At 57.5% G+C, this 23460-nt stretch overlaps 7 protein-coding genes across 7 annotated transcripts; 3 read left to right on the top strand and 4 right to left on the bottom strand.

Annotated features, from left to right (window-relative positions):
- Positions 1-1891: 1891 nt before the first annotated feature.
- KRP23_9573 (uncharacterized protein) lies at positions 1892-4909 on the bottom strand (the record flags this gene model as incomplete). Its single annotated transcript, XM_067895143.1, has 2 exons — positions 1892-3588; positions 4561-4909. The coding sequence occupies 2 exons, from the start codon at positions 4907-4909 to the stop codon at positions 1892-1894; spliced, it is 2046 nt and encodes a 681-aa protein (XP_067742758.1).
- A 939-nt stretch (positions 4910-5848) lies between these two features.
- Positions 5849-10348, bottom strand: KRP23_9574 (Adhesive plaque matrix protein; the record flags this gene model as incomplete). Its single annotated transcript, XM_067895144.1, has 1 exon — positions 5849-10348. One exon carries the CDS (start codon positions 10346-10348, stop codon positions 5849-5851), a length of 4500 nt encoding a protein of 1499 aa, XP_067742759.1.
- Positions 10349-14134: 3786 nt separating this feature from the next.
- On the top strand, positions 14135-15010 carry KRP23_9575 (Bidirectional sugar transporter SWEET15; the record flags this gene model as incomplete). The annotated part of the gene is made up of 1 exon (XM_067895147.1): positions 14135-15010. One exon carries the CDS (start codon positions 14135-14137, stop codon positions 15008-15010), a length of 876 nt encoding a protein of 291 aa, XP_067742760.1.
- Positions 15011-16938: 1928 nt separating this feature from the next.
- On the top strand, positions 16939-17633 carry KRP23_9576 (Peptidyl-prolyl cis-trans isomerase H; the record flags this gene model as incomplete). The annotated part of the gene is made up of 3 exons (XM_067895148.1): positions 16939-17028; positions 17105-17192; positions 17257-17633. The coding sequence occupies 3 exons, from the start codon at positions 16939-16941 to the stop codon at positions 17631-17633; spliced, it is 555 nt and encodes a 184-aa protein (XP_067742761.1).
- A 265-nt stretch (positions 17634-17898) lies between these two features.
- Positions 17899-18783, top strand: KRP23_9577 (uncharacterized protein; the record flags this gene model as incomplete). Its single annotated transcript, XM_067895149.1, has 1 exon — positions 17899-18783. The coding sequence occupies one exon, from the start codon at positions 17899-17901 to the stop codon at positions 18781-18783; it is 885 nt and encodes a 294-aa protein (XP_067742762.1).
- A 179-nt stretch (positions 18784-18962) lies between these two features.
- KRP23_9578 (40S ribosomal protein S4) lies at positions 18963-19906 on the bottom strand (the record flags this gene model as incomplete). The annotated part of the gene is made up of 2 exons (XM_067895150.1): positions 18963-19149; positions 19308-19906. 2 exons carry the CDS (start codon positions 19904-19906, stop codon positions 18963-18965), a joined length of 786 nt encoding a protein of 261 aa, XP_067742763.1.
- A 347-nt stretch (positions 19907-20253) lies between these two features.
- KRP23_9579 (Phosphatidylinositol 4-phosphate 5-kinase its3) lies at positions 20254-23266 on the bottom strand (the record flags this gene model as incomplete). Its single annotated transcript, XM_067895151.1, has 3 exons — positions 20254-22482; positions 22557-22634; positions 22703-23266. The coding sequence occupies 3 exons, from the start codon at positions 23264-23266 to the stop codon at positions 20254-20256; spliced, it is 2871 nt and encodes a 956-aa protein (XP_067742764.1).
- Between the last annotated feature and the right edge of the window lie 194 nt (positions 23267-23460).

The following is a 23460-nucleotide window of genomic DNA, read 5'->3' on the forward strand; positions in this document are numbered from 1 at the left end:
CGTGGCAAATGCCGTACCAAGTGGGGATGCAGTAGCCGCTCGTGGCACCTTTGCGCTTGGCGCACACGCTGCCATCATTGCGAGACGTGCAGTCCGTGTCGGCAGTGCACTGGGTACTGCTGGAACGCGAGTCAATGCCGTTGTTGGCGGAGATCTTGTTCTTGAAGTCGGTCGGGTCGTGGCCGAAAGCTAAGGCGTATTTCTCACTGGCACTAGCCTCGCCAGACTTCCAGATGACGTTGATGCTGTCCTGGTACGTGGGCCAGTAGCTGCCAGGCCACGGGGTGGTCGGTGCAGCAGCTGCTGCGTACTGCTCCTTTAGTGTCGTGAAATCCACCTCCAAGCTCTCACCGAAAAATGTTTCCAGGTCGAGGACGTCCGAGTTGGACGCATCTTCCAGACGACGCAAGCCTCGAGCCGTAGCGCTTCCACTCCCGCTTCCCGGCACACATACTTCAGAGTCGTTGTGTTCGACGGTTGCAAGACATTCATAGTCTACGGCTGAACCAGTGACGGGGTTGCATTCCTTTGGTAAAGTTCCATTCATGGGGGTCCCGGTCGTGGGATTACAGCCCATCGGTGCGGCGGAAATCAGTCCTGCCGAGGCCGCAGCGATCACGGCGCCAAGTCCTACGGAGCGTACGATCTTGACCATGACTTCGGCTCAGGTCAGTGGGCGCTATACGGTGTCGGTGCTGGTAGGGTAACTTTCCAACGAGTTGGAAAATTGATGAATGAGTTTCGGAGGCAGCCTCGCACTAGTGCGAATGTTTCGCCTGCAGTTATCGAGGCACCGCTTGGCACCTTGGACAGCACTTGATGCAGGTTCAGAATGCGCCGTTCACGGCAACCGTATGGTGCGACTGAAACTCCGCGGCTACTGGGTTCGTGAGCCTTGACTTGAAGGCAGTTGTGGCGAGTGCTTTTCTGGTATACAAGTGACACTGCTGCGCGAACGCCCTCCATCCAGCTATCGCAGACATGCACTGGAACCATGGTCTCGCATTAGACAGCGCCCTAAGGATCTTTGCCATCATAAAGATCTTTGCCATTATTGCTAGCATGTCGCGTCGGTTGCGCGGCGAAGGAGCATCGCGCTGCTCGACCGTTATTAGCCTTTGCTGAAGCTTGATTCTGCATCCCAAATTCGGTGCCGGCACCGAATTTCTGGCAAGAATGGTCATCCGCACTGTTTGGGGCCAAGACTGTGTGAGTTGCATCTGAACTTGCAGCGGGTTTTTCTGGCGAAAAGATCGCCGACTGTGGTGCGTAGAACCAGCTGGAGCGCGGTGGTGGCGTGCTAAATCACAGCAGCGAGCACCGCTCACCAAGAGATGCGGTGTGCGCCAGTGCTGACGGGTTAATGAGACGAGGTTCAATAGTTGATCATCCGTTGAGAGGATACCTACGTGAGCGCGAGCTTGTTGTTAGACCATCGCTGATGGTGGCTGTAGTTTGCAACACGCGGGCTCTTAGCGACTGGGCAAGCCTGTAGGCTGATAGGGGATATCTACACCAGGTGTTCGCTCTTTGAGTACTAGAGAGCCCGAACACATTCGTTTCACAGGACAAAATAGCGCCTTGTACTAGAGCCTTCTGTCGCTAACCAACACGCTTGGTCTTCTCGAAGCACGCATGGAGCTATAGTTCGTTTCTAAGGTGCTGACGATGCTGGCGGAGGAACAGAGTACTCCAGTACTATCCTGGTCACAAGCTGCTTTGTCCCAGCACAGCGGCGATAGAAAATTCGTGCAAGCTTAAACCGTCGTGACTTGCGTAACCTAAAACTTGTCCACTTTGGTCCTCACCAAGAACGCAAAGACAGCCAACACGTGTACATTAACACCGATGAAACATTCACCATTACAAAAGCTACAACATCAAACACAAACTATTCACACATCTTGTGGTCCTGACTGGGATAATCCAGCGATCGAGTATTCTCGCCTCGAATTTCCGTCAGAGGGACCTCTTCTACTCCTTGATCACTCCGGGTAAGCGAATCCGTTCCGATCTGATTCCTCGGAATTGTTACCGTGCCGTAGTTGTATTCCGTCGTCGGGGTCGACTCGGGAGCAGGCGTAGACTCCTGCTGCTGCTCGGGCGTTGTCGGCACGGGCGTCACCTCCGCATCGCCCTCCGTGATCGGCGCGGGCGTTGCCACCTCAGTAGGAACCGTCACGTCCGGCGCAGGCGTGCCGTAGTTGTAGTCCGTCGTCGGGGTCGACTCGGGAGCAGGCGTAGACTCCTGCTGCTGCTCGGGCGTTGTCGGCACGGGCGTCACCTCCGCATCGCCCTCCGTGATCGGCGCGGGCGTTGCCACCTCAGTAGGAACCGTCACGTCCGGCGCAGGCGTGCCGTAGTTGTAGTCCGTCGACGGGGTCGACTCGGGAGCAGGCGTAGACTCCTGCTGCTGCTCGGGCGTTGTCGGCACGGGCGTCACCTCCGCATCGCCCTCCGTGATCGGCGCGGGCGTTGCCACCTCAGTAGGAACCGTCACGTCCGGCGCAGGCGTGCCGTAGTTGTAGTCCGTCGACGGGGTCGACTCGGGAGCAGGCGTAGACTCCTGCTGCTGCTCGGGCGTTGTCGGCACGGGCGTCACCTCCGCATCGCCCTCCGTGATCGGCGCGGGCGTTGCCACCTCAGTAGGAACCGTCACGTCCGGCGCAGGCGTGCCGTAGTTGTAGTCCGTCGACGGGGTCGACTCGGGAGCAGGCGTAGACTCCTGCTGCTGCTCGGGCGTTGTCGGCACGGGCGTCACCTCCGCATCGCCCTCCGTGATCGGCGCGGGCGTTGCCACCTCAGTAGGAACCGTCACGTCCGGCGCAGGCGTGCCGTAGTTGTAGTCCGTCGTCGGGGTCGACTCGGGAGCAGGCGTAGACTCCTGCTGCTGCTCGGGCGTTGTCGGCACGGGCGTCACCTCCGCATCGCCCTCCGTGATCGGCGCGGGCGTTGCCACCTCAGTAGGAACCGTCACGTCCGGCGCAGGCGTGCCGTAGTTGTAGTCCGTCGACGGGGTCGACTCGGGAGCAGGCGTAGACTCCTGCTGCTGCTCGGGCGTTGTCGGCACGGGCGTCACCTCCGCATCGCCCTCCGTGATCGGCGCGGGCGTTGCCACCTCAGTAGGAACCGTCACGTCCGGCGCAGGCGTGCCGTAGTTGTAGTCCGTCGTCGGGGTCGACTCGGGAGCAGGCGTAGACTCCTGCTGCTGCTCGGGCGTTGTCGGCACGGGCGTCACCTCCGCATCGCCCTCCGTGGCTGCACAGGTGCTGGAGCCGCTTGTTGATGAAGAATCAGAGGCATCGTTACTGGTGGTGGTGTAGCCACTGGTAGATGTTGACTCGGAGGCATCAAAGCTGCCACTGGAACCACTTGTTGACGTTGATTTGGAAACACCGGTGCTGTAGCTTGAATCTGAGCTGAAACTATTATCAGCACTCGACGAAGTCGTCGCGCTATTGGTGTTGTCACCATTTGTTGCTTTGCCGCTGTTTTTACCGCTCTCCTCGGTCTTGCTTGGTGCATTTTCGTAGCTGTCTGGGATGATGCTGTCGCTGCCCACGGGTAGGCTGCTCGTCGAATTGCAAGCTAGTGAAAGTTCAAGAAGCTCCTGCACGTCTGCATAGCTAAGACCAACGCTCGTGACGGTCGAAGTATCGGGTTTGCCCGTCGCAAACCACAAGAAGTCAGGGTGAGCTTCCTTTGAATCACCAACCCATTCGCCACCGATGATAGCATCGTTGGCATCCAGCTCAAGCAAGTACTCATACTCATTCGAGACAAGGTAGCTATCCACGTCACCGGTCGACACCAGTGGGCCGTCGACGTAGGCCTCAACAGCCCACGTGACAGTGGTCTTGACCTGTGCCAGTTGCACCATCGCTGAGTTGAACGGGTAAGAAGTTGTTCCAAAGTGCTTACTGCACGCCTCAGCAGTATCGATAATCTCCATCGACTCCACATTGTATGACCACACAGGTTGATTCCAGACCTCGGAGTCCGCAGCTACGTCGATGATAAAGGGGTGCTGGTGCTTACCCATGATGTTGCTGATAGCGATGTGAAAGAAGCCAGCGCCCATGTCACGACGAGTGGCATCGGTGAATCGTCCGTACTGATCGATAGCAGAAGGGCTGTCCGGTCCGTTGAACCGCGCACCAGTGAACACAGTCGGGATGTCAGCACCGTCGTAGACTTCTGTTAGCAGTGCCTTGATATCCATGACGTGGAACTTCACACCATTCAGCTCTACATTGCACTTGGGTTCCTGTTCTAGGAGAGCAGCCGGGGCCCACGCGTGGCAGATACCGTACCACGACGGAATGCAATAGCCTGTCGAGGACCTGTCGCGTTTCGCACACTCACTGCCGCTCGCGCAGTCACTCTTTCTGGAGCAGGTAGAGCTGCTCTTGCGCGAATCAACACCGTTGTTGGCAGAGATCTTGTTCTTGAAGTCCTCCACATCGAGGCCGTAGGCCTTGGCGTACTTCTCCGAAGCGCAGGCCTCTCCACCCTTCCACACGTGGTTGATGCCATCCTGGAACGTTGGCCAGTAACTACCCGGCCACGGAGCGTTGGGGGCCGAGGCATAGGAGAACTGGTTCTTCAGCGTCGTGAAGTCCACTTCCAGTCTTCCACCGAAATACGAGCCCAAGTCGTCAATGTCCGAGTAGGAATCCTCCATCTCCCGTAGCTTGCGATAGGCCGCATCGTTTGGGCCAGTTGGAATGATCGGCTTGACACAGTCGTCGTTAGGCTTCGCACCATACGCCGGGTGTGACGCTGTCAGAGGGGAGTTTAGCTCCACAGGAGTGTACGGGTTGAGCTCGAGTGGGGCCGCCTGGACATGAACCGCGATAGCTGCAGCAACCGCAACACTGAGCACAACGGAGCGAGCAACCAGCACCATTCTGGAAATGTCTCGGCTTCGTGAGTGCGTCACTAGGCGGAGAGGCTGCTGGAGCGCTGGACTTCAGGGCGAGCCGATAAATTTGAGAATGCTGTTGGTTCGAGCCGAGCTACTGAGGTCACTCTTCGCTGCAAGTGCAGATACACTCGATCAGATCAGGACTTGCTCCCGCACATGGCAGAGGAGCACACGTATTGTATATGTACTATAGACCCATTTCACGGCTGACCCAGTGAGCGATCTTCCTCTTGTATAGGGCCTCGTCTACTAAACTGGTCGGGTTTTGTTTCTTATCCCAGCCTGTCCTGGATGACCACCGGTGCCAGTTGGTCGATCCTATTGCAGAATTGGCAATTCTGAATTGCACTGGGCTGAAGCAGAAGGTATGTCGACACACACAGATCCGCTAGATAGCTGGTATTCTGCTTACCAGAAGTGCACGCGACAGACAGCGCCTCTGCATTGCGGATCCGGTGCCAACTGATGCGGTTGCGCTGCAGAAAGCTCCATGCTGCATGGAGCTTTGGCAGATAAATACGTCGCAGCTGAAGACGGATCGAAAGTAAGGTTGAAGAGGCAGCGCCACCGCACTAACAGCGAAATGTTGTGTCATCTGCCTACGGCAACAGAAGCTGGTTGTTTCACCATCTTGTAATACACATCCTCCTACACAAGTTGTAAGGATATCCGTTAGCTAAGGATCGTTTGGCAATAGCACCGGCATGGCATATTTCCTTCACGACGTTAAAAGCAAAGTGAGTGTATTACTGCATCGCCCTAAAGTAAAAAGAGCTAGTCGACGTGGTGAGCAGCTGAGATCGTCGCTGCCGTCGTCGGCGGACATCAACACGCATCGGATGCAGTCGCATGTAGCCCCCGTTATGTGAGGCTAGTGATCGCTCACTCCTCAGTCGAAGTGGCATGGGTGTGACGACGAAATCACCACCACAGCGTGAACTCTCCGAGTCGGCGGTACCATTTCTTGTTGTTCTGGGTCGGCGACTGGTTAGACTGGCTGGCCGGGCTCGTCGTCTTCGGAGTTGACTTAGGCGTCGATGTTGGCGCGTAAGTAGGAGCATAGGTCGGGGCCATCGTAACTACAGGCGTCTGGGCCGGTGTCTCGGTAGGGGCGATAGTCTCAGTCGGGGTTGATGTTGGATAGTACGTCGGCGATTCCGTCGGTCCAGCCGTAGTCGCTACCGGGGTTTCTGTGGGATAGCTTGGAGGCGCAGTTGTTGGAGCATCCGTTGGCGCTGGAGTATCTTCTGTGCAAATCAAGCTCGGATGGGGCGTGTAGGTCGCCGGCGCAGTCGTTTCCGGCTTGTACGTCTCGGGCGCGTAGGTCTCAGGCGCGTAGGTCTCAGGTGCGTAGGTCGGAGGAGCCGTGGTCTCGGGCGTGTAGGTCGCCGGCGCAGTCGTTTCCGGCTTGTACGTCTCGGGCGCGTAGGTCTCAGGCGCGTAGGTCTCAGGTGCGTAGGTCGGAGGAGCCGTGGTCTCGGGCGTGTAGGTCGCCGGCGCAGTCGTTTCCGGCTTGTACGTCTCGGGCGCGTAGGTCTCAGGCGCGTAGGTCTCAGGTGCGTAGGTCGGAGGAGCCGTGGTCTCGGGCGTGTAGGTCGCCGGCGCAGTCGTTTCCGGCTTGTACGTCTCGGGCGCGTAGGTCTCAGGCGCGTAGGTCTCAGGTGCGTAGGTCGGAGGAGCCGTGGTCTCGGGCGTGTAGGTCGCCGGCGCAGTCGTTTCCGGCTTGTACGTCTCGGGCGCGTAGGTCTCAGGTGCGTAGGTCGGAGGAGCCGTGGTCTCGGGCGTGTAGGTCGCCGGCGCAGTCGTTTCCGGCTTGTACGTCTCGGGCGCGTAGGTCTCAGGCGCGTAGGTCTCAGGTGCGTAGGTCGGAGGAGCCGTGGTCTCGGGCGTGTAGGTCGCCGGCGCAGTCGTTTCCGGCTTGTACGTCTCGGGCGCGTAGGTCTCAGGCGCGTAGGTCTCAGGTGCGTAGGTCGGAGGAGCCGTGGTCTCGGGCGTGTAGGTCGCCGGCGCAGTCGTTTCCGGCTTGTACGTCTCGGGCGCGTAGGTCTCAGGCGCGTAGGTCTCAGGTGCGTAGGTCGGAGGAGCCGTGGTCTCGGGCGTGTAGGTCGCCGGCGCAGTCGTTTCCGGCTTGTACGTCTCGGGCGCGTAGGTCTCAGGCGCGTAGGTCTCAGGTGCGTAGGTCGGAGGAGCCGTGGTCTCGGGCGTGTAGGTCGCCGGCGCAGTCGTTTCCGGCTTGTACGTCTCGGGCGCGTAGGTCTCAGGCGCGTAGGTCTCAGGTGCGTAGGTCGGAGGAGCCGTGGTCTCGGGCGTGTAGGTCGCCGGCGCAGTCGTTTCCGGCTTGTACGTCTCGGGCGCGTAGGTCTCAGGCGCGTAGGTCTCAGGTGCGTAGGTCGGAGGAGCCGTGGTCTCGGGCGTGTAGGTCGCCGGCGCAGTCGTTTCCGGCTTGTACGTCTCGGGCGCGTAGGTCTCAGGCGCGTAGGTCTCAGGTGCGTAGGTCGGAGGAGCCGTGGTCTCGGGCGTGTAGGTCGCCGGCGCAGTCGTTTCCGGCTTGTACGTCTCGGGCGCGTAGGTCTCAGGCGCGTAGGTCTCAGGTGCGTAGGTCGGAGGAGCCGTGGTCTCGGGCGTGTAGGTCGCCGGCGCAGTCGTTTCCGGCTTGTACGTCTCGGGCGCGTAGGTCTCAGGCGCGTAGGTCTCAGGTGCGTAGGTCGGAGGAGCCGTGGTCTCGGGCGTGTAGGTCGCCGGCGCAGTCGTTTCCGGCTTGTACGTCTCGGGCGCGTAGGTCTCAGGCGCGTAGGTCTCAGGTGCGTAGGTCGGAGGAGCCGTGGTCTCGGGCGTGTAGGTCGCCGGCGCAGTCGTTTCCGGCTTGTACGTCTCGGGCGCGTAGGTCTCAGGTGCGTAGGTCGGAGGAGCCGTGGTCTCGGGCGTGTAGGTCGCCGGCGCAGTCGTTTCCGGCTTGTACGTCTCGGGCGCGTAGGTCTCAGGTGCGTAGGTCGGAGGAGCCGTGGTCTCGGGCGTGTAGGTCGCCGGCGCAGTCGTTTCCGGCTTGTACGTCTCGGGCGCGTAGGTCTCAGGCGCGTAGGTCTCAGGTGCGTAGGTCGGAGGAGCCGTGGTCTCGGGCGTGTAGGTCGCCGGCGCAGTCGTTTCCGGCTTGTACGTCTCAGGCGCGTAGGTCTCAGGCGCGTAGGTCTCAGGTGCGTAGGTCGGAGGAGCCGTGGTCTCGGGCGTGTAGGTCGCCGGCGCAGTCGTTTCCGGCTTGTACGTCTCGGGCGCGTAGGTCTCAGGCGCGTAGGTCTCAGGTGCGTAGGTCGGAGGAGCCGTGGTCTCGGGCGTGTAGGTCGCCGGCGCAGTCGTTTCCGGCTTGTACGTCTCGGGCGCGTAGGTCTCAGGCGCGTAGGTCTCAGGTGCGTAGGTCGGAGGAGCCGTGGTCTCGGGCGTGTAGGTCGCCGGCGCAGTCGTTTCCGGCTTGTACGTCTCGGGCGCGTAGGTCTCAGGCGCGTAGGTCTCAGGTGCGTAGGTCGGAGGAGCCGTGGTCTCGGGCGTGTAGGTCGCCGGCGCAGTCGTTTCCGGCTTGTACGTCTCAGGCGCGTAGGTCTCAGGCGCGTAGGTCTCAGGTGCGTAGGTCGGAGGAGCCGTGGTCTCGGGCGTGTAGGTCGCCGGCGCAGTCGTTTCCGGCTTGTACGTCTCGGGCGCGTAGGTCTCAGGCGCGTAGGTCTCAGGTGCGTAGGTCGGAGGAGCCGTGGTCTCGGGCGTGTAGGTCGCCGGCGCAGTCGTTTCCGGCTTGTACGTCTCGGGCGCGTAGGTCTCAGGCGCGTAGGTCTCAGGTGCGTAGGTCGGAGGAGCCGTGGTCTCGGGCGTGTAGGTCGCCGGCGCAGTCGTTTCCGGCTTGTACGTCTCGGGCGCGTAGGTCTCAGGCGCGTAGGTCTCAGGTGCGTAGGTCGGAGGAGCCGTGGTCTCGGGCGTGTAGGTCGCCGGCGCAGTCGTTTCCGGCTTGTACGTCTCAGGCGCGTAGGTCTCAGGTGCGTAGGTCGGAGGAGCCGTGGTCTCGGGCGTGTAGGTCGCCGGCGCAGTCGTTTCCGGCTTGTACGTCTCGGGCGCGTAGGTCTCAGGCGCGTAGGTCTCAGGTGCGTAGGTCGGAGGAGCCGTGGTCTCGGGCGTGTAGGTCGCCGGCGCAGTCGTTTCCGGCTTGTACGTCTCGGGCGCGTAGGTCTCAGGCGCGTAGGTCTCAGGTGCGTAGGTCGGAGGAGCCGTGGTCTCGGGCGTGTAGGTCGCCGGCGCAGTCGTTTCCGGCTTGTACGTCTCGGGCGCGTAGGTCTCAGGCGCGTAGGTCTCAGGTGCGTAGGTCGGAGGAGCCGTGGTCTCGGGCGTGTAGGTCGCCGGCGCAGTCGTTTCCGGCTTGTACGTCTCGGGCGCGTAGGTCTCAGGCGCGTAGGTCTCAGGTGCGTAGGTCGGAGGAGCCGTGGTCTCGGGCGTGTAGGTCGCCGGCGCAGTCGTTTCCGGCTTGTACGTCTCGGGCGCGTAGGTCTCAGGCGCGTAGGTCTCAGGTGCGTAGGTCGGAGGAGCCGTGGTCTCGGGCGTGTAGGTCGCCGGCGCAGTAGCTTCCGACGAGTCCGTTGATGTCGGTGGGGTGGCCGTTGTAGCCGCTGGTGTCTTGGTCGAGGGGGTCGGTGATTTCGTTACTGGTGTCTTGGTGGACGGTGTTTTAGTGTAACCTGGTGACTTGGTGTAACTTGAGCCTGGGGTCTTGGTCGATGGTGTGTCCACGACATCAGGACTAACAGTCACGTCGACGCACAGGAGCGACTGGTCAATGAGGTCGAGCAGCTCTACGTAGGAAATTCCAGTGTCGGTGACGGTATCGTCGGTAGGTTTGGCCGCTGGGAACCACAGGAAGTCCGGGTGGTCCTTGCGCGAATCCCCGAGCCACTCGCCGCCGATGATCGTGTAGTTCTCGTCCAGCTCCAGTGTGTACTCGTAGTCCTCGTACACCGTGTACGCTTCAATTCTGCCCGTGGTTGTGAGCGCTCCGTCCTCAAGAGACTCCGCCGTCCACGTGAGTCTCGTCGTGCACTTGGCCAAGTAAGTTAGGCCGCTGTTGAACGGGTACGTCTCCGAGTCAAAGTACTCGAGTGACAGCGTCGCTGGATCCACGATCTCCGTCTCCAAGAACTCGTACTTCTGCACGGGCTGGTTCCACACCTCCGAGTTGGAGCTCACGTCCACGATGAACGTTTGCTGCTGCTTGCCGAGGATGTTGGCCGCTGCGATGTGGAAGAAGGCGGGGTTGATGTCTTTGCGTGCGGCATCTACATACCGTCCGTACTCGTCCAGCTCTTCCGGCGTGTCGGGGCCGTTGAAACGAGCACCCGTGAAGACGACGTCGATCGCTGCTCCGTCGTAGAGCTGGCTGATGAGCGCCTTCATGTCCACCGAGTGGAATGTCACGTTGTTCTTGACGACGTCGCACTTGGGCTCAGCTTCGAACATGGCGGCAGCGGCCCATGCGTGGCAGATGCCGACCCAGGTCGGGATGCAGTAGCCACTGGTCTCCCCCTCGCGGATGCCACACAAGCTGCCGTCGCCTAGGGAGTCGCAGTCCGAGTCACTGGCGCAGGTGGAACCCTCGTAAGACTCGGACAAGACGCCGGTACTCAGCGAGATACTGTCCTTAAACGACGCGGCGTCGAGTCCGAAAGCGGTCGCGTATTTCTCGGCGGGTGACGCGTCCCCGTCCTTCCAGACGAAGTTGATGCCGTCCTTGTACGAGGGCCAGTAGTCCCCCGACCACGGCAACACGTCGCAGACTGCGCTCGAGTACGAGTCCTTGAGCACGTTGAAGTTGCACTCGATGGACGTGCCGAAGTAGGATTCGAGGCGGGCGATGTCCGACAGCTCCGCCTCCAGGTGGCGGTTATTCTGCTCCGCGAGCACGATGGGCTCCACGACCTTGCCGCGTATGAGGCCACCGAAGGCCGGGTGGCTGTGCGTCAGCGTCGCAATCTCTCCGAGTGGCGTGACGGCAGCATCGGTGATGGCTTCGCCTCGGACGGCAGCAGGCAGCAGCGCGAGCGCGAGTAGGGGGTACCCCACCCAGGGTGGGGTCGGGCGGGACGGCGGCATCGTGGAGGGCGTGAAGCTGGCGTCGCTGGGGATCCGAAGTGCGTCGAAGGCGGCGGATTTCAAAGTGAGTGAGACCGAGCGAGGGGGTCAAGTAGGTCGGTTGCTGTTGCTTCGGTGGAGTGTTGACAGCAATGCTTGTAAATGGCGTGCGTCCGAGACGATTGGGTACTCCAGGCGATCGGACACTAAAACTTTTTCTCGGAATGGAATCTTCACGAGGAAGCGACCAGCGAAATGGAAGCCGTTGAAGTGGATGGAACCGTGGCGTCACGGCATCCGGTTTCGCCAATGTGGCGAGATCTAGACTGCGCGTTGATGACTGGCGTAGTCCGGTGCCATGGCGACACTGTATGGGGCTTCGTTTTCACAATGCATTGCTCCCATCCTTTTCAAGCTAATATAGACGATAGGACGCGTGATAATCTAAGTGACTGTAAATTAGGGGGCGTCAATGTTGGGGGGGGTACGCTGTCGTGGAGGAGCACCTCTTTCGTATATTTTGCCAATTGATGCGACTTGAGTAATGCTGCAACCGCTTTTTGTAGTGTCTTGTGTGTGGTCTTCCAAACAGTTGATGCAGTATCCACCGCGATCGCTCCAATACTCTGGTTCGCTCTTGCAGGCTTTATGTCTGCTTGTGGCCCTTGCACAATAAGCCTTACCGTAGACAGGAGAGACTCTTACTTTCGCTGCCGGGTTACTTTTAGGGGTTGCCAATGTTTTTTTTTTTTTTTTTTTTTTTTTTGGGGGGGGGAGAGGATCATCGATTTCGTACGTGTAGCCAATGCTCGCAGCAAGCACAACTTTTACACCACCCAAACAACAACAAATATAGATGATAGGACGCACGCCCAAGGAGATTCGTGGCTTTTATGGCATCTGTACGCAATTTGGTAGCCTCCAGGTCAACTACTGAGCTTAATACGAAGAGTGTTACCACATTTCCCAGGCATCTTCCTGCTCTCTACTCTTTGTGCTTCGCCGTAGAGCATATCGGTTCGTTGCTAATCTGGTCTGGACAAACCATCACTTTGTGCAATGAAGGTGGTTAATCGTCTCGGAAGAAAAGCTCTTCTGCTGGAGCCGAAGACTGTGAATCAGCGGCGCTCGTGCTGTGGGCCGCAACTTGGTGGAAAGGGCTAGACAGATGACCACAGGGTGTCTGGTGCACGCCGCAAGGCAATGATGACCTTCGCCGGTTTACCGCTGCGCGGTGTGGTCAACTTAATGCTCTACCTAGTAACCTAACTCTACCACAAGTCACTAAACTTATCTGTGGTAGCGCAATGCTATGCCTCTCGTCATACGTCTGAGGCACTCTACCCACAGTTGTGGGGTTTGCCATAAGGCGAGTCCCCGAACTTGCAAGCATCCGACGCCGGTAAGTCTCTCCCATGGCTGCCGCGACACGAACAGCAAAACTGGTCGTGTCCCTCGACGCTTAGTTGCCAATTTCCCAAGCCTCGACCAAGCTTCCTCACCGCTCTTCTAGCATCGTGATGATTTCAAGATTCTTCGCATTTGTTGGTGCCACCGCTTTGGCGTCAACGGCGGTGGTCCAAGCCTCGCCGCTTCAGTACGACCCGTACACCCCGGTGAACATTTCTGTTCGCCTCACACCTTCGCACCCTGCCTACGGCGGCGAGGTTAAGCAATGCGTCAAGCCAATCATCCCAGAAGACCCGAACAAGGTGAAGGCTGAGTCGCTTACGCTGCAGGGTCCAGTGTACCGCAAATTAATGAGCATGGAGGACTCGACTAGCTCGGACATCCAAGACCTGGAAACCTACTTTGGGTCGAAGATGGAAGTCAATTTCCAGACTCTCAAGAGGCAGTACATGTCCGGGACAGCGCCTACTACTCCCTGGGCGAGCAGCTACTGGCCTACCTTCCAAGACGGCATCAACCACGTCTGGAAGAGTGGCGAGGCTTGCCCTGCTGAGAAGTACGCCAAGGCCTACGGCTTGAATGTCACCGAGTTCAAGAACAAAGTCTCGTCAAAGAACGGCGTCGATTCGCTCAGCCGCAACACCGCATGCAAGGCTGACACCGACTGCACGAGCCGCCAGGACAGCAGCGTCTGCGCAAAGCGTGACGGGATGAGCACAGGGTATTGCATCCCGACCTGGTTCGGTATCTGCCACGCATGGGCCCCAGCGGCCATCCTTGAGCCGGAGCCGCAGTGTGATGTGACCAAGAACGGTGTAACTTTTCACGTCATGGACATTAAGGGTCTCGTGACGACTGTGTACGATGGAGCTGCCATCCCAACAGTCTTCACCGGTGCCCGCTTCAACGGTCCGGACTCTCCGGCCAACACGGACCAGTACGGCCGGTACAACAACCCAGCTCGTCGTGACTTGGGCGCTGGTTACTTTCACATCGCCATCGCCAACCTCATGGGCAAGCAGAAGCGATCGTTCGTCGTGGACGTGACGGCCGGCGCCGAGGTGTGGAACCAGCCTGTGCGCTCGTACCAAGTCAAGAGCATGGACATTGTCAACACTATGATGGCGTCGTTGAAGTACTTTGGCACGTTCAGGTACCCGTTCAACGACAAGATGGTTCGCTTGGCGTACGTGAAGACCACGTTCAGCTGGATCTCCGAGTCCTACAAGGACGGCCCTCTCGTGTCGACGGGCCAGATCAACTCGTTCACCGTGTCCAAGGACTACGAGTATCTGCTGGAGCTGGATGCCAACAACGTTATCATCGGCGGCGAGTGGGTGGGTCAGTCGAAACAGGACCACCCGGACTTTTTGTGGTTCCCGACCTCCAAACCCGCCGCAAACGCCGTCACGGGCGTTGGTCTGAGCTATGCCAACGTGCAGGAGCTGCTCCAGCTATCCCAGTCCTGCAGTGGGTAGACAGTATACAGTGGTATTTCTCGTAGTCGTGTGTCTGAAATATATTGAATGTGCAAGGGAATCATGTTTCGAAGAGTTTTTATACCAGATGTATTTGTTTAATTATCAAATGTTCCAGGTTATCATATTCAAACGCGTCTTATTCCGTTGATCTGAACTTTAGGCCGTTGCACGGCGCCCCCTCGTGAGCATTTCTGCTTGGTGCCTTCCACTCGCATTGACCATGGCCGAGTCTCTCCTCGTGACAATTGTGCGCGTCTGTGCGTCTCTGGCTGCGTGCGGTCTCTTTGCGAGTCTGTTGCCGGCCGTCCGAGTGGTGCACCAGCAGAAAAGCACCGCCAGCATGCCCAGCGTGCTGCCGGTTCTGTCCATGGTGGCGAACTGCGTGGCCTGGGGGCTCTACGGCCTCCTCATTGGAGACTACTTCCCTCTGGTGGCTACGAACATCGTGGGTCTTGCGTTTTCACTGTTCTACCTGGTCGTGTACTACCGCCACGAGCCGAACAAGGGAAGTCTGAGACTTGAGATTCTGGCCACGATGCTGCTGCTCGCGGGGCTCGTGCTGTACCCGTTCGTGGCGGAGTCCGAAGGAGCGGAAGAGGAGACTGTGCAGGACATTGTGGGCTTCGTTACGGTGGCCATTTCCGCCGTCATGTTCGGCTCGCCGCTGGTTCTAGTGAAGAGAGTGATTCAGGAACGCAACACGGAGCTGCTGCCGCTCACTATGATCGTCTCGGGTGCCGTCAACTGCGTACTATGGCTCGGGTATGGACTACTGCGACAGGATGCGTTTGTTATTGTACCGAATGCAGCGAACTTGCTGCTGGGGGTTGTGCAGCTCGGGCTCTTTGGCGTGTTCCCGCGGGGGAAACCCTACGACACTGTGGATTCGAAGACCCCCGAGTCCAAGAGGAAGCATGGAGCACAGGGGGACGGAATGAGTGGGACTGATGCAGAGACTGAAGACGAACTAGAGAAAAGCACTACAGTAGGTGAGGATAACGACGAACGGAGCAGTGAAACTGAAGACCTGGAATCAGCCAGAGGCAGCGTAGTACACCAGTCTGTCACGGCGAAGACCACGATCACGGTGCACTGAAAGCAGTGGTGCTTCGAAGGGAGGCGTTTGCTGGCAGCTGTGATTCTCTACGCTCAGCAAAGCGCTATTAGTGGTTGTTGAAGCGCACGTCAGAGTCGAAGGCTTCTGCTTCGAAACTGCCTTCACTGGAAGACCAAGTTGGCTTTACGTGTTACTGTTTGAAGTTTCTGCGTCCACCTCAAGAGTACTCCACGATGGAGAGCAAATCGCTACTTTGCTGCTCTGGCTGCTTCTAATGTGATCTACCACAATGTACAAGTATCTCAAGGAGGGTCTGTCGTTGCAAGATGTATTTATTTCCTTGTGTTCTTTGAGACCTTTCAGCGAAAACAGTGGTGGCGGTGCATCAAGGTGGACCATATCAACGATATGAGAGGCAATGGTGGAGTTTGGCAAGGCCGCGAGACAAACAACCAGTTCAGATCAAACGTTTGGGCATCTGCACCGGGTATTTGAAAGTCAACCGCGCCAGGGCTCGCGGACGCTGTTTGGGGCTGTCAATACTGTCAGCCTGCTGGCCAATGATGAGTTCAACGAGTTCTCCTGCACTTTATAATGCTCGATCCAGCAAGTCACTCGCGCCTGAAAAGCCAACGATTCCTGCTTTACCCCCGAGTCACCGATTTTGCCTATGTCTACGCCGGAGACGCCTATGTACGTAAAACCAACGCCTTCGCTTGTTACTCCTGGCAGACTCCGGCACCGAGTACTCCCGACTCAGAATTACCGTGTTAGGCCGTCGATTCCTGGCTAGCCCAACGAAAAGACAGCCCTCGTGCCCATTTCACCGCCTGCTCCAACTGAGCCCATTTCGTGTGCTAAGCCAGGCAGCAGCTCATGCCGTAGTTTGCAGGATTGCATCAATTCGTTTTCTTTGGACCGCTACCATGGATACGCTCCACAATTAAAAGCTTCGGCGAGTTTGTGTACTAGCGGTCTCAGACACACCGACGTTGTATCGCCTTGAGAAAAGTTATGGCCCAAGCACGTATGCACTTCGTGCGGTAAGAACGAGCCCCGGCTGGAACTGTTAAGGCTGTATAGCAACAAGCGGTGGAAGCGGGCTAGGCTCAGCTGGTTAAGCATATCATGGTTGGACGCATTCGATGTCCACATGCTAAATGACGCCAGGGCTACCAGCCGTGTTCATTCTGCAGGTTTGAAAGGCGAAGGTGAGCATGGCTAAGAGAGTTCATTCTGCAATTTGCAATCCATCTACCCAGTCTCCTCAAGCACTCCCCACCCAACCAACAATGAAGGTCTTCCAGGTTCTCATCATCGCCACCCTCGCCATCGCTGGCACCTCTGCCCAGCAGAGTGCGGTTGCCCCCACTGGAGCGGCCGGCACAGGCGTCGCTGCTTCCACCGCGGCATCGAGCACCGGCGCGGCGACGGCGGCGACAGGTGCATCGACGGCAGGCATATCAGCGGCGGGTGCCTCCACTGCGGCATCGGGAACTGGTGCGACTGGAAGTGCTGCTGTTTCCACCGGTGCTTCCACCGCTGGATCGGCCATGGCCAGCGGCATGTCGTCTATGGCTTCTAGCACCGCCGGCTCCAGCGCCACGACGACGAGCTCGTCCACCACTTCCGCTGCCGGATCATCCACGACGGCGTCTTCCTCCACGCTGGACTCGTCCTCCTCGGGTTCGTCCACGACTTCGAGCTCGTCGGGGTCCTCCGCTTCGGCGTCCGCTTCAGGATCGAGCGGTGCTTCGCAGGCGTCGCTGGGAGCTGCGGCTGCTGCTATCGTCGCGGTTGGCGCCTACTTCATGTAGATTGTTGACAAGTGAATGAGGTGCTATGCCGATGCACCATGTAACCTCATTGTAAATCTACCGTTTTGTACACTTTCCTTTTGTGTATTTCCTTTGTTGCACTCGCTAATTTTGGAGCTGTCAGCTAGTGCACAACCAATTTTGTTGTCCATGCAGCGCCCTGGGCAGCGCGCAGACAACCCCATCGTGTTCTTCGACGTATCAGTCGGCGACAAGACTGTTGGACGGCTGCTAATTGAAGTAGGCACATTCGCAAGAAGCTATCCTGTCACTCAGACGTCACACGAAACCTTGTTGTAGTTGCGCGCTGATGTAGTGCCTCGAACCGCTGAGAATTTCCGACGACTTTGTACTGGCGAGACGAAAGAGACTCGAACAGGACGACGCCGTCACTACGCACGATGGTAAGTTTGGAAAGCAATACTTGAGACTTTGAGCGAGTTTGGGGTAACCTTGTTGTGGTTGCAGCCCCTTTCACCGCGTCGTCAAGGATAAATTCTGCCAGTCGGGGGACTACGCCGTACGTCATCGTGTACCTGATGCTACAGGAGGTTCCTTTACTGACGTGTTGCTTCGTTGCCAAGAACCATGACGGATCTGGCGGTGAGAGCACGTTTGGCCTCAGTCCTCGCCACATCAGTCCGATTGAAGAAGACCCCATGTCTTCACGCGAGGGCAAGCGATCCGAAGTGCTTACTCCACCATCAACGTTTGGCGATGAGAACTTTATTTTACGCCACACTGGAGCCGGCGTGCTCTCCATGGCCAACGCTGGCCCAGACTCGAACACCTGCCAATTCTATCTGCATTTCGCTCCCGTAAGTCAGCCCTCATCGGTCACTTAACCATCAAGTGCTCACTCACTGTCACATTCCAGCAACCAAACTTTGACGGCAAGCACGTGGTCTTCGGGTGCATCATGGATACCGAGAGCTACGCTGTACTGGATCAAATCAACGCAGTTGCGACAGCAAGGGGAGATCCCAAACAACCTGTCAAAATAGCTCGAGCTGGTCAACTTTTCCCAGCTTAGATAGGTCAAATGTTTTCACGGCTTTGTTGTTCTCTTCCAGTTCTTTTTCATTTTCGTATTTCGCCGCAGCGCGTAAGATGTCAACGGGGGCAGGAGCAGAGCACCAGCGCGTGCTGGAGCGGCTAATGCACGATGTGCAATGGAAGAAGACGTTATGCTGCGCTAAAGACTACCCTGGAGTCACGATTGAAGAGCTGAACAAGTCCGTTCTTAAACACGGTCCCCTCAAGAATCCCATGTTTGGAGAAGTGAGTGGGTTCTGGGTCGACGAGGGCTATTTCACACCGGTACCGGTGCCGATCGAGTTCTCTTATGAGGTGAGAGAGAAGATTCTGTCGTTGCTGAGGTGTTGGGATGGTGTCTCGAGAAGGAAAGGAAGTATTTTGTTCTCGCAAGGAGCTTACGTCTTTGATGCACGCACGGGGTCACCAACCACCGTGAGAACGCCCGATATCTCCTATATCCCGCGCTGCGTCGGCCGAGATCTGTCCGACCAACAGTTATGGGAGTACGCCGAGGAGCCGTACAACCCGTCGTTCGTGGTTGAAATCGACAAGCTCTGCGGCGAGGACTCCCAGCTTGGTGCGCTCGATCGTAAGATGCGCAACGAGTTCTTCCAGCATAGCGTCCAATTGGGCTGGCTGATTGACTCGCGGCCGGGGTGCCACAAAATGTACGAGTACAAGCGCGACGAAAGTGGGAAGGTGTATCGTGTGAACAACGACGAGTGGAGAGACCTCGACGGTGGCGCAGTTCTTCCTGGTTTCAGTGTGCTGGCGGTTGATTTGGAGATGGCCACGGACCTGGACGCTGATTCTTCCGAAGACGAAGACTGGGATCTCCTGTGTCCTTATCCAGGGTGCGACGAACGGCTGCCATCTTCCAGTGTACTGCTCTGCCATGTCAAAAGGCACCAGATCGAACGCTACATGACAAAGCGAGCTGCCAAAGACAAGCACTAGGCACTAGGAAATGAACGACAAATGACTCCTATTTCATTCTCGCTCTTAGAAAGTTCTCCTCTCAATGCCAGTTAAGACAAAAAGCACGAAGACAGAACCTGCCAGTGCGCGACCCCTTTCAGAGTCGCAGCGAGCCCAGCAAGCCCTGCTTCTTTCAACTACTGAGTGTCAAAAGACGCTTAGTTGTTGGCCCGCTTCTCCTTGAGCTCGCGCTCCTCCAGGATGTTGAGCTTGACGCCCTTGCCCTTGGGCAGGGACACCCACGGGCGAGCCTCCTGGCCGACAGCGAACACGTTGCCGAGGCGGGTGGCGAAGTCGTGGCCAGCCGAGTCCTTCACGTGGGCGATGTTGAACGAACCCTGGTGCCTGCAGAACACAATCAACAATAGTGAGTCTCTGCTTCAGGAAACCACATCAACAATCGGGAGGACAACTGCAGCCATCCTCCAGTAAATAGACCAATGATGTAACCAGAGGCTACCACCACACCCAGCTCGCAATGAGTCCAGAAGGTGTGTTCCTACCTCTCGATGTGGTGCAGGATGCCGACGCGGCCAGCGTTACGTCCGCGCGTGATGGCAACCAGGTTGCCGACCTCGAACTTGATGTGCTCGGTGACCTTGCCAGTCTCCAGGTCAATCTTGACCGTGTCGCCGACCTTGATGACCGGGTCCGGGTAGCGGATCGTGCGACCGTCGTTGGTGGCAATGTACGGGATAGCCTTCTTGGTGTACTCCTGACGGATGACCTTGGCGAGCTTGAACTTCTTCTCCTCGTCCGAGATGCGGTGCAGCACGAAGCGGCCCTTGGTGTCGAAGAGCAGACGGAACTGGTCGCCCGTCTTGGGGAGCTCCACCACGTCCATGAAGCCGGCCGGGAAGTCCGGGTCCACGCGGATCTTGCCGTCCACCTTGACGCTCTTCTGCATGCAGATCATGGTGACCTCCTGCTTGGTGAGCGCGTATTTGAGGCGGTTACGCAGGATGATGATGAGCGGCAGGCACTCGCGCAGCTTGTGCGGGCCCGACGACGGGCGCGGCGCCCAGATGCCGTCCAGCTTGCCCAGCATCCAGTGCTTGGGCGCGCTCATGCGCTTAAGGTGCTTACGGGGTCCACGAGGCATCTTGACAGTCGACTACTTGATTGAGACGAAAAGGAGAACTGCTGGCGTCGAGACGGTGGCGGCAAAGAGCACCAGAGTGGTTGGCTGGGGATTATGAGTGTCGAGGTGGGTGGCGCGTAGTCCTCGCATATGGTGATTTGTATGTGGGAGGCACTTGTATGGAAGATAGTATGGTATCTGGCACAACGCTAAGTGCGCATTAAGTACGCACGCCCGAGTAAAAGTCTCTTCAACTGCGGTGTTGCCTTTTCCGATGTCTGCGGCAGCCTGAAGGTGGATCTAAATAAACGGGTCTAGCGATGATACGTAAATTACAAATGCGTGTCAAGATGCTACCACGGCCGTGCTTAGAATACATGCCCTTGAGCTGAAGGTGTCACGGGTATGTCGTCACGACTTTCTTGGTCCTGCAGTTGCGGCTCCTGCCCATTTACTGTGGGGGGGTGCGCTGAAGGACGAGCTGGAACTCCACGCGGCCTGATCCGTGTCATTCGATCGTATTCATCTTCATCGTCAAGTTCCGTCGAAACCCCTCCTGCTCTCTTTGCTTCGCCGTCCCCTGTATCTTCATTCGTGCTTCCCCCTTCGACAGTGGCTGGCGCTGGTGGCACGATACTTGAGTTGTGACCCAAGTGGATGATCTCTCGCAATTTGCGATGGAACCGATCGCGATACGGCTTCGGAGGCATGGCAGAGATCCCGTCCGGGTCTTTGCGGAAGATGGCCGTCTTTATAAAGCGTTCAAACCGCTTTGACAGATTCCAGGTCTGCAGCATATCGATGACCCCAATGTAGTAGAAGCCGGGACCTATCACCACCTCGGCAGCGCGTAGGCACTGTTGCGACTGCTTTACTCTCCCGTTGATTGGGTTTGCTGCCGGTTCACTCTCACCTTGCTCGTTATCGTTATTACCGCTGCGTCGTCGAGGAGTACTAGGTTTTCCGGAGAAGGAGTCAGCTGGCAGGAAGACGCTTCCGTCCCTCGTGAGGATGTTTTGTCGGTTGACTAAGTAGCTTACTTCGATGACGCCCAGCAGCAACGAGTAGTCCATGACTCCGTGTGCGCACAGAAAATCACTGTCCCGCATGAGCTGCGCCAGCAATTTCCGTCCATCGTTCTTGCCAAAACGCAATTTCATCGTGAGGTCCATGTCCTTCAGCACCACGTTGGGTTCATGGGGTGCTCCTGCTCTATTCGGGCACACGTTTCGGCGCAACTTGTCTCCAGCAACTGAATTGGAACGAGAACTGCTGCTGCCACAACGAAAACTTAGGTTACAGTGGCGGCAAGTAGCTTCAGCACCACGGCGAGGTTTCTGCGCGTTGCGGTCTACCCACGAGCCTTTGATATCGTATCGCTGGTGGATAGAGATGCCTTGCTGAACATCGAACACATTTTCCATGACCACAAAGTGTGTTGGTCGTCCGTAGAGCTCGAGGCTGTAGCTGCCGAGGAAACGCGTAAGAAAACTCCCGCCGCTCTGCTCTTCAATATATGCCGAGTACTCGTTCAGTATTCCGTGCAGAAAAGTACTTTCCGAGTGCGTCAAAGACTTGACAACGTAGCTGCGATCCGATGAATAGTAGACGAAAGAGCCACTTGCACCTTCACTGACTTTGGGTGTTGTGCACGCGTTGAGTGACGAAAGGTACGCGTCCTCTTCGATACCAAAGAATCGACGGATACGCTGGAACTCCAGTGGCCGGAACGCTGTAAATCGACACGCATTCCAAGCAGCGTCCTCGGGTGAAGGCTGGACCATGAAGGAATACTGGGCTGGTTCCCGCCCGGGTTGTTCAAACTGCTCGGGAGGTGGAGTTGAATAAGAAGACGTCGTTGGCGAAGGATACTGCCCGAGTGTGCTGGTTATCCGCACAGCTTTTGCGATGCCATGGGTCGTGTAGAACACGAGCTCGTCTAGCAGTGCTAGGTTCATCTGTGGGCGAACAGCATCGTCATCTTCGTCTGCATCGTCATCATCTTCAGTCTGCAGCCTTTCACGTTGCGCAGAGCCATCCACCACCATCCCAGGCTTTGGTTTCATTTTCTTATGCTGTGGGCGCTTGTACAGACACCACAGGATAAAGGGCACACTGCCCCGGTACGAGAGTAAGAATGCAAAGAGTCGAGATAGCCTCCGAGCCTGAGCCGCCGAAGAGGTCAGCCAATAAGCTCCATAAACTCCCCACAGTAATGCTGAGTACGCAATAAGCGTCACGGTCGTCAAAAATCCCTCGCGTAGCAAGACTTGCCGGTTGCGCAGTGTGGCCGACACGCCACGCCGAAAGCGACCATAGGACACCAGCGTCACGTACAGGTTGGCAACCATAGTAATCGTCGCCGGCGTTACGATGAAGACCCAAATACCTGTTATCGACCCGCTTGGGTGTTTGTAGCTGATATGATCACTGCGGGCTTGAGTGTCGGCGCCTACCCAGCAAAAGCTGCCCACAGCTACAGGAGATCCAAAACTATTGGACACACACATGATAACGGCACTCATAAATGCTGTAAAATGTGCAATTCCCTGATACTTGTGCCGATTGAGCCGTGGCGACGTGAACGGGTTGGTCATCTGTTCACACACAGCATAAAGGTAAGCAGTAAGCATGTGAGCACTGCTCCACAAGAAAATAATACGCGACGTACCAAGTAGTACAAGTCAAGCGCCGTACAGGTCGTCCATGCACTCGAGCACATTATAAGGTACTCGCGCGCTGTCGATAACTGGTCAAACGAAACACCGTTGAAGATTAGTACTATCATCGCGTTTCCAACTTGGCTCAATCACGCACCCATCGGCAAGAGAGGTCACTCCCAACACCAGCACCCACGCGATTCCAAGCCGGCTCCAGCAGAAACGAAATGGCAAGACAGAACTCGCACAGCGCCAAATTCAATAGCAGGATGTGCATGTGCCGTCGATACCACTTGGTTCTTAGATATGCTGCAATGATCACGGCGCACATGGAGACGGAACCTGCCGACCCCAGCAAGAGTCCGCTTTGGATACCTGTCGCTTCAAAAAGCTCGTCGTGGAAACACAGCGCGCTGGCACCCAATGACACCGACACCACGAGCACACCGACGGACATAACCAGTTGACTCTTTTGAGCTTCCGCTGTTGGCGCCCTTAGCAATGCTGCGACGACGCGGACGCCCGGCTCCGCTGTCGGAGCCGACTGCAGCATCGGCGGAGGCACCACACCATCATTCTCTAAAACCTTACCGGCCGCAGTAGCTTCCCGCACTACGTTACTCTCTCCATTTCTTGATTGCATTTGACTTTGCTGCTGGATGAGCGAGGGCGGCCGCACCTCGTCGTCGTCCAAGCTCGCGTCCACAACTGCTGGGGCCATCAACACGTACGGCGACAGCGTGCGGCGCAACAGTGTGGCGGGCGCAATTGGTTGAAGGTGCAGGGATCAAAAGACGAAAGAGAGAACGAGGCTACAGGCAGCTACGAAGGCAACAGACTTGGTACTAGCAGGACTCGACGCCTTGAGCGCCCCTTCGGCAATCTGTGACGTGGCGCAGATACAGTGCTAAGTAC

This window comes from Phytophthora ramorum, assembly GCF_020800215.1.
Source record: "Phytophthora ramorum isolate Pr-102 chromosome Unknown Phyram_PR-102_s0008, whole genome shotgun sequence".
In the NCBI taxonomy this organism is placed as follows: domain Eukaryota; phylum Oomycota; class Peronosporomycetes; order Peronosporales; family Peronosporaceae; genus Phytophthora; species Phytophthora ramorum.